The following is a 15,815-nucleotide window of genomic DNA, read 5'->3' on the forward strand; positions in this document are numbered from 1 at the left end:
TCATTAATTTAATTCAAAAGTTGATGCAAATAATACTGTAAAAGAAAATTGTAATGATTTTAAGTAAATGTGTGTATGTGTCTTTAAATGCTTAGTGTGGTATAGATGAAGAGTGGGGGTGAAAGAGAGGGATGAATGAGTGATATGATTGGTTGATGACAGAGTGAGGGCCGAGTGAATGTAGTTTTAGACTGAGTGGAGAGAAAGAACATTCAGTCAGGAAAAAGCAGGCAAACTGTGTGTGTGCCTGAGAAAAGGTCTTGTAATTGAGAGAGAAATTAGTATCAAAAGCAGGCAAGCTGTGTGCAGCCTGAGCTTGTTTATGTTGTCTGAGAGAAATATAACTTGTGTGATACCCTGAACTGTGTGTTTGTGAAAGAACATTCAGTCAGGAAAAGCAGGCAAACTGTATGTGCGCCTGAGAAAAGGTCTTACTTGTAATTGAGAGAGAAATTAATATCAAAAGCAGGCAAACTGTGTGTGAAGCCTGAGAGAAGATCTATGTGACTGAATTTAAGTAAAGTAACTTTAAGAATTGAGAACTACTCTTTTGAAATCATCAAGCTTAAGAAATAATATGAAACCGGTACGTTTCTCATAAAAATAAAAGTTTACTTTGTTTTTTTTTTATATCCTAGAGTATCTGTCATTCCTATATCCCATTCCTATCCTCAGGGCCACATAGTACCACAAAAAAGCCTGACCCTTGGGCTCGTTACAAAAAGGAAAAATTTAAGTTATTCTGGAATATAATATTCCTGTTGGCAGCAATCTACCCAGAAAAAGATTAAAGGCAAAATCTACCCAAGAGAAAGAAAGGGGTCATAACAAAAATACTGTGTTTGGAAAAGATAAAATAGTACATACTTTCTATTGTACATTAACAATTGAAAGAACAGATAAAACAGAACAGGCACAAATTAGCCCATTTTATATACAACACTTCAATTACCTGTAGATTTACGATCGTCAGGAGAGGCAATGATGAATCAAATTTTTCATAAGTCTACAATTTAAAAAAACATAACAATGACATTACATGGCAACAAAGCACATTATTTCAAACGAAGTTTGGAAAAACAATATAGTAATACAGCACATTCTGACTTGGGCTCAAATCCACATCATGACCAATTTATCTTAATATCTTTTTCTGTCTGTTTTGCTTTGTCTTCACGTCTATATTTTATTTTTGCATTAGCTTCCTCCACTGAGGCCTGCCGCAGCAGTTCCTTGGTTGGTCAAGGCCTCAGGAGCAGGGAAATGGTAGTCATTAAAAACATGAGAGACTATGCACTGCAAATCAACTGCTAGAAAAGAATCAGGCAAGTCCAATCTAAAAAGCACATATCATAGATTGAATTCCTAGACATATTAGGGCATGGAAGAAAGAAAATATTTTTTACCTGACATTTTGGAACAACCTTATAGCCTGCAGGCAGTTTCCAGGGAACTTTGTCTCCAAAGTTAAGAATGCACAGTTCATGGAATGCATCAGAGAAAAATCCTAAATTTGTAAGCACTTTTATCTTTTAAAAAGAAGAAAAAGTTAGCTTTACACAAAATGGTGATAATTATGCAAGTAAGGGGTAACAATAGGGAAGTAGATCCTAGAAGCAAGTAATATGAAATGGAACAAAACAGAAGACCACAATGAATAGTATTGCCATTATAAAAACAACCAATACAGTATGTATACAAAATAGCAATAAACAATACTGAGAGTCTGGATATATTCTCATTTTGCATCAGATTCATAAAAAAAGCTTTCAAGTGGTATAACAGGCTGGAAAACAGCTGTTTCTCCATGGAAATCCACCACCTATAATATTGATAGATATGCCAGTACTTTTCTACTAACCTATGCCCTTATCAAGACAAACAACATATATGTCCTTACAAGGATATAATGACTAAAATTAGTACAAAAAGTTATGGGATACTGTAAATATTCTAGATGGTGGATTTCCATGTTTCACTCTGCTTCCAGGATTATCTGCATCAGCACTTAACTAGATCCCACATTGTGATGTGAAAACTTTTATATAAGCAAAAAAGGGGGGTATTTTTGCTTTAAAACAAAGTTTACTGGAATAACAAAATCCTGAAGCATGCGTAAAATGCTTTTTTTAATTACATTTTTTCTATTAACAGGGCTTGTTCTGTGCTGTCAAGTCACATCCGACTTATGGCAACCTCACGGCTCATTTCAAGGGGGAACGCACCAGACTTTAGGGCCGTTTAGGCCTCAATTGGGGACAAAATGGCCCGAATCCGGGTCAAAACAGCCTGGATCGGGTCGGTGCTGGGTAGGGGAACCATCTCCTACCCGGCACCGAACCGATCGTGGCTGCTACATCCCTGATCCGGGCCAAAATGGGCCCCAAATGGCCATTTTCAGCCATTTTGGGCCCGTTTCAGCCTGGATAAGGGCCGAAATGGCCCGGATCGGGGCTGAAAAGGCCTGGATCAGGTCGGTGCCAGGTGGGGGAAGCCTGGCCCAAAAGTGCCCCAAGGGCCATCTTTTGCCCTTTGGGGCCCAGATCAGGGCCAAAACAGCCCGGATCGGATCAGTGCCAGGCAGGGGACGGTTCCCCCACCCAGCTTCGACCCAATCTGGGCCATTTTGGTCCTGATCTGGGCCTGAAAGGCCCCAAATGGCCATTTTCAGTCATTTTGGGCCATTTTCTGCTGGGATTGGGGCCGAAATGGCTGGGATTGGATCAGTGCTTGGTGGGGGACCCCTCCCCTGCCCAGCACTGACCTGATCTGGGCTGTTTTGGGCCCTGATTCGGGCCCAAACATGCCTAAAATGGCCTTTTTGAGCCATTCTGGGCCTGTTTCAGCCTGGATTGGGGCCAAAAGGGCCCTGATCGGCCACTGCCAGGTGGGGGAACACTCCCCCATCTGGCAACAACCAAATACCGGCCATTTCGGCCCAATCTAGGGGTGTGGCATATGCTAATGAGTTATGCCAATGAGTTCCTGCAGCTCCTTTTCTACAAAATGACCCCTGGGCAACCCTATGAATTAATGCTCAGGTCATGCAAACTGAAGATCAAGCCATCTCATTTTGGGTCTTCCTCTTTTCCTACTGCTTTCCATTTTTATTAAAGGTATATTCCAAGACTAGTAAAGTGCACATGCTACATAACTGTAAAAAGGAATGGATATAGTGAAAACATTCATTCAAAAAAGTACGTAGTAAACTAGGTCAGCGGCTGTCACACAATTTCTTTAGTAACACAATTTCTTTAGTAACTAATAGTCTAAGTACCAATACAAGTGCTAAGTAGAATAGGGGAAGAGGACAGAGCAATGACGTCTCGTCATACCAGGTAAGTATATAATACTTCAAACAAACAATGATAGTCTATTTTTCTTTTTCCTTTCTACAGGTGCTGTAAATACAGGGGTGCAAAGACTCTGCGACTCAACAAGGAGCCAGCAAGTGACCCATCTCATAGAACCTTCCTCAGGAGTTGCAGAAACAATACACCTGAGAAAAAAAGCACCACACTGAGACTCTCTGGTGGTAATTACAAGCACCTCAAGAATTGGCCAGCGACCTGACCAAAGAACAATAAAAACAGTGTTTCTTACCTGTAACTGTTGTTCATCTAGATCTTCCGTGCAGGCACACATGGGACTGCGCACGCGCTGGCCTGCTGACTTCGGAGATTTTTAAAGTTGAAAACCACTAGGGGGCATCCTCACCTCTTAGTGCACATGCACGACCGTCTTTCCCACCGAAAACAGTCTCTAAGAGGTGGGGCGCCCCCAACGTACCCTCAGTCCTCTTTCGCCGCCACACTACAAGGTAAGTACCAAGAAAATTAGCGGGGAAGGAAGGAGGGTATGTGTGCCTGCACGGAAGACCTAGATGAACAACAGTTACAGGTAAGAAACACTGTTTTTCATCTACTGTCTTCCTGTGCAATCCCACATGGGAGATTACAAAGCTTAAATACCTGGGTGGTAGGTAACGTAGAATCATCACAGGAAGATTGATTGCAGGACCGCTGTACCCACTATCGTTTCCTTCCTGTCTAGGACATCCAGGGCGTAGTGCCTGACAAACGTGTCTGCCGAGGCCCAAATCGCAGCCTTGCAGACGTCTTGGAGCGGAACACCTCTCAGAAGAGCTGATGATGATGCCTGAGACCTAGTGGAATGAGTATGCACTTCCAATGGACAAGGTAAGTTAGCAGACTTGTAACGTAACAAAATTGCCTGAACTACCCAGCAAGCCAATGTCTGAGAGCTAGCCTTCTTTCCTTTATTTGGCCCCGCAAAACAAACAAAAAGGTGAGAATCCATTTGAAATGGGTTTATATGGTCTAAATAAAAAAGGAGAGCCCTGAGAACATCCAAGGTGTGAAGGGCCCACTCTGTCTCAGAGGAGTGATCTCTGAAAAATACAGGTAAGGAAATCTTCTGAGACATATGGAATTTAGACACTACCTTAGGTAGAAATTTCACCTTAGTCCTAAGGACTACCTTTTCTGGATGGATATTCAGATAAGGGCTTCACAGGACAAGGCCGCTAACTCTCCCACTCTCCTAGCTGAAGTAACAGCAACCAGGAATGCCACCTTAAAAGTAAGGTAATTCAGACGGCAAGTGGCTAAAGGTTCAAAAGGCTTAGAGATAAGCCTAGTTAAAACCAAAGGCAAAGACCATTGGGGAACTAACACCCTGATAGAAGGGAATAGATTATTCAGTTCCTTCAGAAATAACTCTGAAGTGTAGTGAGATAACACCGTCTTGCGATCCACTGGGGAGTGAAAAGCAGAAACAGCAGCCAAACAGACTTTAATAGACGAGTTGGATAAACCCGCCTGTTTAAGTCCCCATAAAAAATCCAGAATCTCAGAGAGGGAAGAGGCCAATGGGTCCAACTCCCATCCTCTACACCAGTCAGTAAACCTGTTCCATTTTAAGGAGTAGGATTGTCGGGTAGACAAGAGACGGGCATTCTGGAGTCCATGCATTACTCCCTCGGAGAAAACCCGTCCTGAAGTATTAGCCAAGCTGTCAGTTTGAGTGCATGTACTCTGTGATGAAACACCCCCCTGTAGGACAACAGATCTGGCTGTATCGGGAAGTGATGTATCCGTCTGTGGAGTCTCAAGAGCGTATGAAACCATGGTTGCCACGGCCAATAAGGGGCTATCAGAATGGCCAATGTTTTGTCCATCTGAATCTTTTTTTTTTAAAGTTATTTCATGTTTTTAAAAAGTTCCTTTAAGTATTCTTCTGTGACGGCAAGTTGCTGTAATGCCGAATCAAGTTGTTTTCTTGTAGGTATGTAGAATGGTATTTATAAATAAAAAATCTATTTTCCTAAAAAAATCTATTTTCCTGGCTAACAGCGGGAATGGAGGGAAAAGGTAGTGGAGACGGTTGGACCACTCTAGTTGAAATCATCCCCAAGAGACTCGAGGCCGACTCCTCCTCTGGAACAGTAACGGGGAGTCTTGTGGTTTTCATCCGACACAAAAAGGTCTAAGTCTGGAAATCCCCATTCTGTAAAGACAGGACATAGATGCACGTCTTGAAGGGACCACTCATGGTTGTCCCCTTGTAGTCTACTAATTTGGTCAGCCATAGTATTATCAACACCTGGGATATGGACTGCTAAAAGCCACACCAAGTGGTCTATAGCCCAATTCCAAATTTTTATTGCCTCCTCACATAAGGCCCTAGACATAGTACTCCCTTGCTTATTTAAGTAAAGCATTGTGGTAGTGTTATCTGTCAAAATTTGGACTGTCTTATTTTTAACAGTATCGGAGAAGGAGACTAGGGCATAGAATACAGCTCTCGACTCCAGAAGATTAATGTGCTCTTCACACTCCTCTTCATCCCACATGCCATGGGCATAAGACCCCTCACAATGAGCACCCCACCCTAGTGTAGACGCGCCTGTTGTGACGGAAACCTCAGGTTGTCTATAGCCAAATCTGACACCTTTAAAAAGGTTTAAGTCCTTCAACCACCAATCTAAAGACAGAAGGACTCTCCAGGTCTCCGATTTTGGGAGCCTTTTTGGGGGAAAAACCTGTGGTAAACCAAAGTTGCAACAGGTGCATCCGAAGTCTTGCCATTGAGATCACGGCCGTAGTGGCAGCCATATACCCCAGTAGCACTTGGATAAGCTTAGCTAACTGAAATCTGCATATCTTAAATTTCCTGATCAGCATCTTAATCTTTTGTGCCTGTCTAAGGGTAAGAAGCCAGCATCCTGTATTTCATCAATGACCACCCCTATGAATTGGGTGACTCTAGAAGGGGACTGCTTTGATTTCTTTTGGTTGACAAATAAGCCCAATTTCAGACAAGTGGATAAAGTAGTGGAAATTTGCCTATCCACATCCAACGCCTATCGCCCAACAATCAACCAGTCATCAAGGTAAGGGAATATACAACAAACTTGCATTCTGAGAACGGCAATAACCACTGTCATGCATTTAATAAATACCGTGGAGGCAGTGGACAAACCAAAGGGGAGTACACGGTACTGAAAGATACGAGTACCATAAGTGAAACAGAGGAACTTCTTATGCTCAGGAAAAATGGAGATGTGAAAATATGCATCTTTGAGGTCTATGCCCCCAAACCAACAGTTGGGGGGGGGAGGTATCAAGGCCAGGACTGTCTGCAAAGTAGTCATCTTAAATTTACAGACCCTTACAGACTTCTTCAGTTCACGAAGATCCAGAATAGGGCAGAGTCCCCCGTCCTTCTTTACTACTACGAAAAGGTTGGAATAGAACCCAAGGGAAGGGGAAGCAACTAAAACCTCCTCAATAGCCCCTTTTCGTAGTAGAGCCAAAAGCTCAGACACTACTCCAGGCTGAGTACTCTGAGAAGAAAAAACAGGGAGCCAGACACTAGGCCACTGAAAGAACTCAACTTTATATCCAACTTTAACTAACTGCAAAACCAAAACATCGGAAGTAATATGGTACCACTCAGAAAAAAAGGAAGACAGCCTGTCCCCAAACAATGGGTCAGGCCCCTGTAATTGTCAGAATTGCTTTTAAGAGTGTGCCAGTTCTTTTGGTTGTTGTTGGTGGTTTCCCTGTTTATTCTTATTGCCCTGCCTTCTTCTCAAAAAAGATGACTGTGGGCTTTGATACTGCCTTTGCGGTTGATAGCCATACCCATGGTAGGGATGAAAACGGTGCTGTCGACCTCTGGTGAAAGATCTATATTGAGGTTGATTAGGAGCCTGATGCTGATGAAGATCACCATAGGAATGTGCCATGAGTCTATCTTTGCGCTTCTTGGACAAGTAATCATCTGTTTTATCCGAAAACAGGGTTTGTCCCTCAAATGGTAGATCTTCGACCTTGCTCCTGGTTTCTGCCTGTAGAGCAGTAGTTCTCAGCCACGTGAATCTGCATATGACCAACGCTGAGAGAAGAGCTCTGGTTGAAGTATCTGCCATATTTCTGCTCATGTTGATTTGATGGCGGGACAAGCGGACCGCTTCCTCCTGTATGACCTTGAGAAAGATCTTCTGGTCATCCAGTTGCCACTTTAGTCCACAGCAATCATTGATAAGCAGCCATCATTGCCGTGTAGTTGGCAATCTTGATGCCGAACGCTGCAGAAGTATAGACCTTTCTGCCCAAGGAATCGTTCCTGCTTTCCTTGTCTGAAGGAACCGACAGGGATCCTTGCTTCAGTTTCGCTTGCATGTCCTCCGTCACAAGTGAGGATGGGGGAGAATGCAGAGACAGGAATGGGCACAAGTCATCCTTGACCCTATAAAGATTCTCTACCTTCTTGTTGGTGGCAGGGGTTGATGCAGGTTTAAGGTTTAAGCCTATCAAAAGTTCCACAAAGCCTTCAATCACAGGAAAGACTACAGCCGGGATCGAGCCAGAATATATGTTTCACTATTTTGTCTGTCGAACATGGTTCCATAGAAACTACCTCAATATCAAGCGCTTTCACCATGTGTTGAAGGAGCTCATTGTAAGCACGGAAATCATCAATTGGGGAAGCCTCCTACGACAGTCCAATCACCCCGACAGATGAATCTGAGGGAGGGGAGTCATACGACCGCTCGTAACGGGTGTAGTCCTCATACTCCATATCAGAGAACCTCGGGGTCCTTCTGAAGCCCACGGAAGAGCAGGTTCACTCCGAGGGGGACCTGGAGCGCCCTTTGTTTCCACGGTCCGAGAAGTAGGAACCTTCCCTGTGATAGCGATGTGAAGTAGAGCCCATTGGAGAGTGATGATGTCTGGAGTGAGGGCTATGTCTCTCCTGATAACGCGGGGTCTGTCTCTGTCTCAGGCGACTCCTCTCAGCATGAGAGGAGCGTGATGACCAAGAGCCATGAGAAGGTGATCTAGCTATCCCCGATGGTGTTGGGGATTTTTCAATTAGAATGACATCCTGCTCTCCAGACTCCCTAGATCTTGGCATGTCTCGAGGGGAGACTCTGTCACCGGAACCACAACGTCTCTTCTCAGGTGGTTCGGGTCTAACTTCAACACGTTGTTCCACCACTGGCTGCAGAGATATGACACTCTCCAATACCTGCTTATCGGTTTTGGAGGATTGATGCCTCTTTTTCTTTTTCTTCTCCAGGGTAGCGCCCAATGGTTCCAAAGATTCTTTCGGATCCAAAGTTTTCTGAGCCAAAGAGTTACTTAGACAATCCGATGGGGCTCCACTCCGAGGAGTTCTTGGTTCCGACAACCCTGGACTTATGCAGCCATCCTTCTTGGATCGATTACCCGACATCGCCAACAGTGGTTCCAAAGCTGGCCTCGAGTCTGAAGGGGTCGGATCCGACAGGATAGGGGCAGCTGGTTCCGAGGAACTCCGAACTGGTGTGGTCAGGTCCGATGGCCAGGGCTCGGTATGGGCGGGCGACAGGCGGAAGCGAGGTGATTTAGCTCCAGAGGGCCCAGGCACCAGTAGGGTAGCTGATCCTTGCACAGAGGATTTTTCCTTATAGGGAGGGTCGGTTGCCGCCATGGTGCGCTGCCACAAAAAGGCCTGCTCTGCCCTGGCCCTTGGAGAGAAAGTGCGGCAGTGCTTACAGGCCTGAGTGTTGTGGGTTTCCCCCAAACAGTACAGGCAGTTAGAATGGCCATCAGATTTGGTCATCTTCCTATCGTACAAGATATACACCTTTTGAATAGAGCTTTCTCTGACATTCTTACAGATTAAGAAGATCTCTCTCTGAAGAAGTAGAGTGAGCAAGAACCTCTCTAGTTGGCGGCAAAAGAGGAACTGAGGATACATCGGGGGCACCCTGCCTCTTAGAGACCGTTTTCGGCGGGGAAGACGGCCATGCATGCACACTAAGAGGCGAGGACGCCCCCTAGTGGTTTTGAGCTTTAAAAATTTCCAAAGTCGGCGGGCCTGTGTGTGCGCAGTCCCATGTGGGACTGCACAGGAAGACCGTAGATGAACCTCAGTTCTGTCATTTTAGTTTCCAGGGAGAATTCAGGCTCGATTTGGTCTGGAACCCACTCTCGTCTTCATGATGGCTCATAGCCGTCTCCAACATATTTCAAGTGAATAAATTTTCTTCCTGTCAGACTCATGAAATAAACTGAGGAATAGAGATTAATTTAGAATTGAATAAAAATTAAATGATTGCTGAAAAACGTAATGTATTGTTCAAAGGCTGTATTACCTTGAGAATCCTTCCTTCAATACATTTAATTGCATTCCGACAAACTTCAGAAACAAAATACTGATACAGTGAAAAGAGTGGCAAAATCTGCAGAGGAATTGGAGAGTTCTATAAACATTTGTTTACTTTTACATCTATTTCTTACATCTTTACTTTAAATGACATACAAACAGCACATTTTTATTAAAATCAAGGATCAGAAGCTACAAAAGAACATGCAATTAGGAGAGAAGAAGACTAAAAAGAGGAAGCCCTTCTATGCCTTAAGAAGGCTGCTCTGCCCTGGCACTTTAAAATTGGGATTAAGATTGAACTCCCTTGAATGCCAATTAATTGTCACCCTATTTAAATTGTGGAGGAACAGCTAATTTAAAAGGATATTAAGGGAAGAATTGGAATCAGAGGGTGGACAGCTCTGCAGTTCCCATTCTGACTCCCAGGGGGCTGCTACTTCTCTTCATTCTAAAGGCCAACAGGCAGAGACGACTTGTGCTTGCACTCCACCCTAGGGGTGTGTGATTCGGATTCAGAAAAAAATATCTGAATCGGATCCGATTCGCAAAGATTCAGGAATTTTGAATCGGCCCCAGCATGCCGAGTCCATTTCAGAAACCCTGAATCAAAGATTCTTGAAACCATTTGTATCGCTACAGGAAGATTCAGGTCAAGAGGTTTAAATGCCCCTTTCCATGCCGCTGCACAGCAGCATGGAAAGGGGCATTTAAACCCCTGAATCAGCTGCTTGGTGGGGAGTCCAGGCAGCCGAGTTGAGCCATCAGGGTTAAAACCAAACTGTTGTGCAGCAGCACAGAAAGGGGCATTTTAACCCCCAAATCAGCTACTTGATGGGGAGTTTCCAACCAGGCAGCCGAGTCAAGCCTGTGGTGGGGAGTTCCCTACCAGGCAACTGAATCAAGCCAGCAGGGTTAAAATATCCCTTTAAAGGGACATTTAAACCCCTGAATCAGCTGCTTGGCGGGGAGACTGACAGGAGAAGGGTAAAGCCGGCTGCTGGGCATTTCAAAGTGCCCCTTCTCCTGCCCCTTGTGAGAGACAGGAAAAGGGGCGCTATCACCTGCATATGCCACAGCTTCACCCAATGCACATCAGGTAAAGCTGGACACCGGGCATTTGAGTGCTCCTTCTACTGCCGCTGCAAGACAGGAGAAGCAGCGATGCCACCTGCAGACGCTCCCCGCCCTGGTTTCACCCAATGCACATCGCGTAAAGCCAGGCACCGGGTGTTTCAGTGCTCCTTCTCCTGCTGCTTGTGAATGACAGGAGAAGGGGCGGTGTCACCTGCAGATGTCCCCACCCCGGCTTCACCTGATGCACATCGGGTGAAGCCGTCCGCTGGACATTTCAAAGCACCCCTTCTCCTGCCGCTGCAAGAGACAGAAGAAGCAGCGCTATCACCTACAGACAGCCCCCACCCCGGTTTCACCCAATACACATCGGGTAAAGTCGGTGCTAGGCATTTCAGTGCTCTTTCTCCTCCCGCTCGTGAGCTACAAGGGGTGCTGTCACCTGCAGATGTCCCCCACCCCGGTTTCACCCGGTGCACATCGGGTAAAGGTGGGCACCAGGCGTTTCAGTGCTCCTTCTCCTGCTGCTCATGAGTGACAGAAGAAGGGACACTGTCACCCACAGACGCCCCCTGCTCCGGCTTCACCCGATGCACATTGGGTGAAGCCAGCCGAGCATTTCACAGCACCCCTTCTCCTGCCCCTTGTGAGGGGCAGGAGAAGGGGCGCTGTCAGCTGCAAATGTCCCCCTGCCCCTGCTTTATCCGATGCACATTGGGTGAAACTGAGGCACCTGCAGCAGCTCCCCTTCTCCTGCTGCTTGTGAAAGACAGGAGAAGCATGGCTTTAAGCTAGGTGTGCTCTGAATCTTTACATTACAGAGCATACTGAAGCTTTTAAACACCTGAATCCCGAAGCAGCAAGCAGCAAGCTGCTTCGGGTTTCTGGTCATTCTCAATTATTTTCCCGCTTCGGGTAAAACCGAAGTGGGAAACCCGAATATTTTTCCAGCACACACTCCTACCCTCACGCTGCTAGAATCATATGGCAGTGTTCATACGATAGCCGTGCTCTCTTGCCTAGCTGAAATGAAAAATGTTTACTGAAGAAGGATTTTCTGGATTGCGTTGTACATGTTTTCATGGCTCATTTGAATTTCCAGCCGGGTGTAAATAAATGGTCACACTGCGCTAGACAATTGGCCTCGGAAAGTGTTTAAGGTGACACTCTACTGCCATAGGAAGCAGGTGACATCAGCAATTCAACAGTGAACACTACCATAACCCCACTGAGTGTCTCTTTCAGCCTTATTGTTCCAGTGTCTTTGGAATCAGGCAATTTAGAGCACTGGAGAAATAGTTCTTTCTCATGCTGAAAGCATGCACACAAGTTAACAGTGTGGTCCCAGCTTATTTTTTTTATACTAACATTTTCAAGAAAAGGATACCCCGCTGACAGGACCCACTAGCACTGTTCAGTGCACACCTTCTTATATTCATAGTTATTTTCTACATAAACCTTTACAAGTGATTTACACATAGCACTTACTATTAGATTTTGCTTACAACAATGCAGTTCATACATAATGAAGCTCAGACTTGCAACAACTGATGCAACATCAGCTCTGTAGCTATCCAGAAACAGATCAATTCCAGGAATTAATTCATCTATTTCATACTGTGCAAAGTCACAATCAGCTATAGGATGTGGTAATGAAGCTCTAAAAAGAGACTGAAAATTACAAAACATTAATTTTCAAATACTACCTATATAATAAAAATCTACATATGTTCCATATTTTGCATATGTATGCTCGTTTAACCTATAAAATGTTGACTTGACATGGCATGATTTATTTCAGAGCCTAAGATAAAATGGAATCATGATTCTGCATAAGAATATACCCTTGCTTCTCAGTTATGGGTTTTAATTCATTTTTACTAGCTGGATAGGAAATCAGATAATGGGAATATATAACTGAATTACAAGCTTGTCAACCAATTTAAAGGGCACAATAATAAACTAAAGATATATAAGAAACATTCCTGTAGGGCTCTAAATGGGGGGGGGGGCTCTCTCACATAAATCTGTATGTCCAGTCCATTCAAAATATTTGCTATCAGGTGAAGAAACAGAATTTATAGTTTATATTAGCCTTGGATATCTTGGATTTAGCCTTCACTGTATATCTATTCTTAACCTCTTTGCCATGTTTTATGATACTGAAAGACATATTTTGGCTTTAATGTGAAACTGAAACATGACCAAACATCTGAAAGTTATTAATTATAAAATGAAACTTATTTAGCACTCATTCTTAGGGTGGCAGATTACTACTGGGTTTGATGGATTTTTTTTTCAAAGAGGAACCAGCTGAGAGTGCAAGGTAAGGAACTTTATACAGTTATTTTATGGTCCCTGGGTTCTGACACACATGTTCAGAGAGCAGTCTCTCCATCCAATTTGTAGAAGACTAGGAACATCCACATAGCTGGTATCTCTGGGGAATAGGAAGAACTGGACTCACCCTAAAATCCTCTGTCTAAAGACTGCATGGGCCAAATATATGAGCTCTGACTTGTATTGCCTGTAGCGATACAGGTATACTGATGTTCAAATTACAAAGGGAACAAAGCATTTTCATTGATCAAAGAATCCTCCATTCTAAATTGATTTTTTATTTCAAGTCAGCATTTCATCTGGACACTGTGACATGAGTTATCAAACTAAACATGTTTGTGAAACATCTCTTGATCAATTGACTCTTAGCCTTGAGGTGCAGCACTGTCTGCGTCCAGTGACATTTGGGGCTTAGCTGGGTCTGCAAAAACTGAGAGCCTTCCAGATAGGCCTCAACAGCCAGTAAGCAGGGAGGCAAAGTATGTTCTAACAATTCTGATTTTATCTATATGTTAACCTATATTCCATTGTCTAATATCCCTCACAAACCTCATTTTTAGTAAAACTTCCTCCCAAAGCTGGCATGGTCCTTTCCCCCTTACCCAGCAACATAGATCCCAGGAAGTTGAACCTCTGTCTCTGCCTTGCAAGCAGCCCAACTGCTTCCTTTAATCTAGACAATTGTTCTATATAGACTCCTTCTTTTTAAAGAATTCTAACAAGGCTTCCATCCATATCTGATATTCTTAGTTAGAACTACAAGGCTCTTTATTTGGCTTGTATAAATCTGTTTCTTTGGGATACAATGTTCTAGAGCATAAATTTGGCAGAACCAATCCCTGAAATTTATGGAAAATTAATCAAAAATGCCACTTCAGCCCTGAGTACGATACATTAGTCATCTGGAATATGTACAACAGTTTGTTCTGATCCCCAAGTTTCTTGGGAGATATCTACTAAAGGAAGAGATTTATTTGTAGTATAAGATACCCAGAACTCTAATAAAGCAGCTAAACTGGTTGGCTAAAATGAAACTATACATATACACATGTTGTAGAATTTGGACATACATACAATATTAGTCAACTGGAAATGAAATTGGTGAGAGTCAAATAAGACACAACTGTACTTTCAATCCTCCACTTTTGGGGCAAGTTTTTGGCTTTTTAGCCAGTGCTACCCACATGCATAACACCACTAACAGAATGGATTTCAAGAACAACAATTATTTCTTAAATACCATTATTCTGAGGAAGATTATTCCTGCAACATTCTGTGCAATATATTCTGAAATTGGCCTTGAACAAAACATAAATTATGGCTCCTCAACCAGTAAAGATGGTTAGTACAAATGATGCTTCTAGTCTTAAACAACTATAATTAATAATTAAGTGTCATCAAGTCACAACTAATTTATGGGAACCTCTCATGGGGTTCTCAAGGCAAAAAATTAGCACAGATGGTTTGCTATTGCCTTCCTCTGCACAGTGACCCTGAATTTCCTTGGTGGTATCCCACCCAACCATACTTAGCTATTGGCCAACCATGCTTAGCTTTTGAACTTGGACAAGCTTGAGCTAATATGGGCTGATCAGGCTATTTCTACATAACAAGGTGCAAGCACCGAGTCATTATTGACCCATGGGGGGATGTCACATCACAACATTTTCTTGGCAGACTTTTTACAGGGTGGTTTGCCATTGCCTTTCCCAGTCATCTACATTTTACACCCAGGAAACTGGGTACTCGTTTTACCGACCTTAGAAGGATGGAAGGCTGAGTCAACCTTGAGCTGGCTAGTCAAGTCAAGCAAGCCTTTATTGGCATATATAAAATATAAAATTTTAAATACTGAGACTCCATACAAAATGAGATTAAAATACAGATAGGAGCAGGGCAACAGTGCAGCAAAACCAGTACAGGATATTACTTGTCAGGGCGTATAGCCATGGCACTGTAGAGAAATTTAGCTACTCTTTCAGTTATTTCCCCATCTGGGTTGTCAAGCAGGAACTAAACCTTAAAATCATCAGAAAACTCTGAAAGTTGGGCTAATATAGGATGTAGAAGATCCCGGTGTGGCGCCAGATAAAAAGGGCACTGGAGAAGAACATGGGATTAAGCTGGCTATCTGAAACTGGCTTCTGCCAGGATCGAACTCAGGTTGTGAGCAGAGCTTGGCCGGCAGTACTGCAGCTTACCACTTTGCACACGTTTTAAATTCAAAGATTGAAAATTTTATTAAAAGAGTATTTTTCTGAAGACAACTTATTAAATGTGAAGTTTCCTGCTAGAAAGAGGAACCTGCTGGGGTGTGGTTTGGGTAGGAGAAATAGTAGGCAAGAAAAGGTTAAGCATGTCTATAATGGTAGAGGGAGAGCCACACATTGATATATTAAATAGTACAACTTATGACAACTGGACATGTGATTATAGCCCTGTTGCACATATTATGAGGGTCCATAGTGGCAAGGAGAGGGGCAAATCAAGCTGATAGCATAGAATGGGGAGGCAAAACTGTGAAGAGGACTGAGCACATCAGAGGAGATAATTTCCAAGAATCCTATGCAGCACCAATGGAAGATGCTAGTTTAGGTGAAACTTTTTTTCATCTTCACTTTTCCCTAATAACTCCCTGATGAGCATCCAAAAAGTGATAATGAGGGTTGAAGGCCTGCATGGATTGAAAGCCACACAAAACAAGAGGCTGTCATGGGAAG

General features: G+C 43.6%; 1 protein-coding gene across 1 annotated transcript in view; it reads right to left on the reverse strand.

Annotated features, from left to right (window-relative positions):
- The window catches only part of CFAP54 (cilia and flagella associated protein 54), a 311,880-nt gene that overhangs the window by 108,225 nt on the left and 187,840 nt on the right, over nt 1–15,815 (reverse strand). Inside the window, 4 exon segments of the mRNA XM_054987752.1 lie at nt 953–1,006; nt 1,407–1,529; nt 9,671–9,757; nt 12,244–12,426. Coding sequence (XP_054843727.1) covers nt 953–1,006; nt 1,407–1,529; nt 9,671–9,757; nt 12,244–12,426 — 447 coding nt within the window.

This window comes from Eublepharis macularius, chromosome 9, assembly GCF_028583425.1.
Source record: "Eublepharis macularius isolate TG4126 chromosome 9, MPM_Emac_v1.0, whole genome shotgun sequence".
In the NCBI taxonomy this organism is placed as follows: domain Eukaryota; kingdom Metazoa; phylum Chordata; class Lepidosauria; order Squamata; family Eublepharidae; genus Eublepharis; species Eublepharis macularius.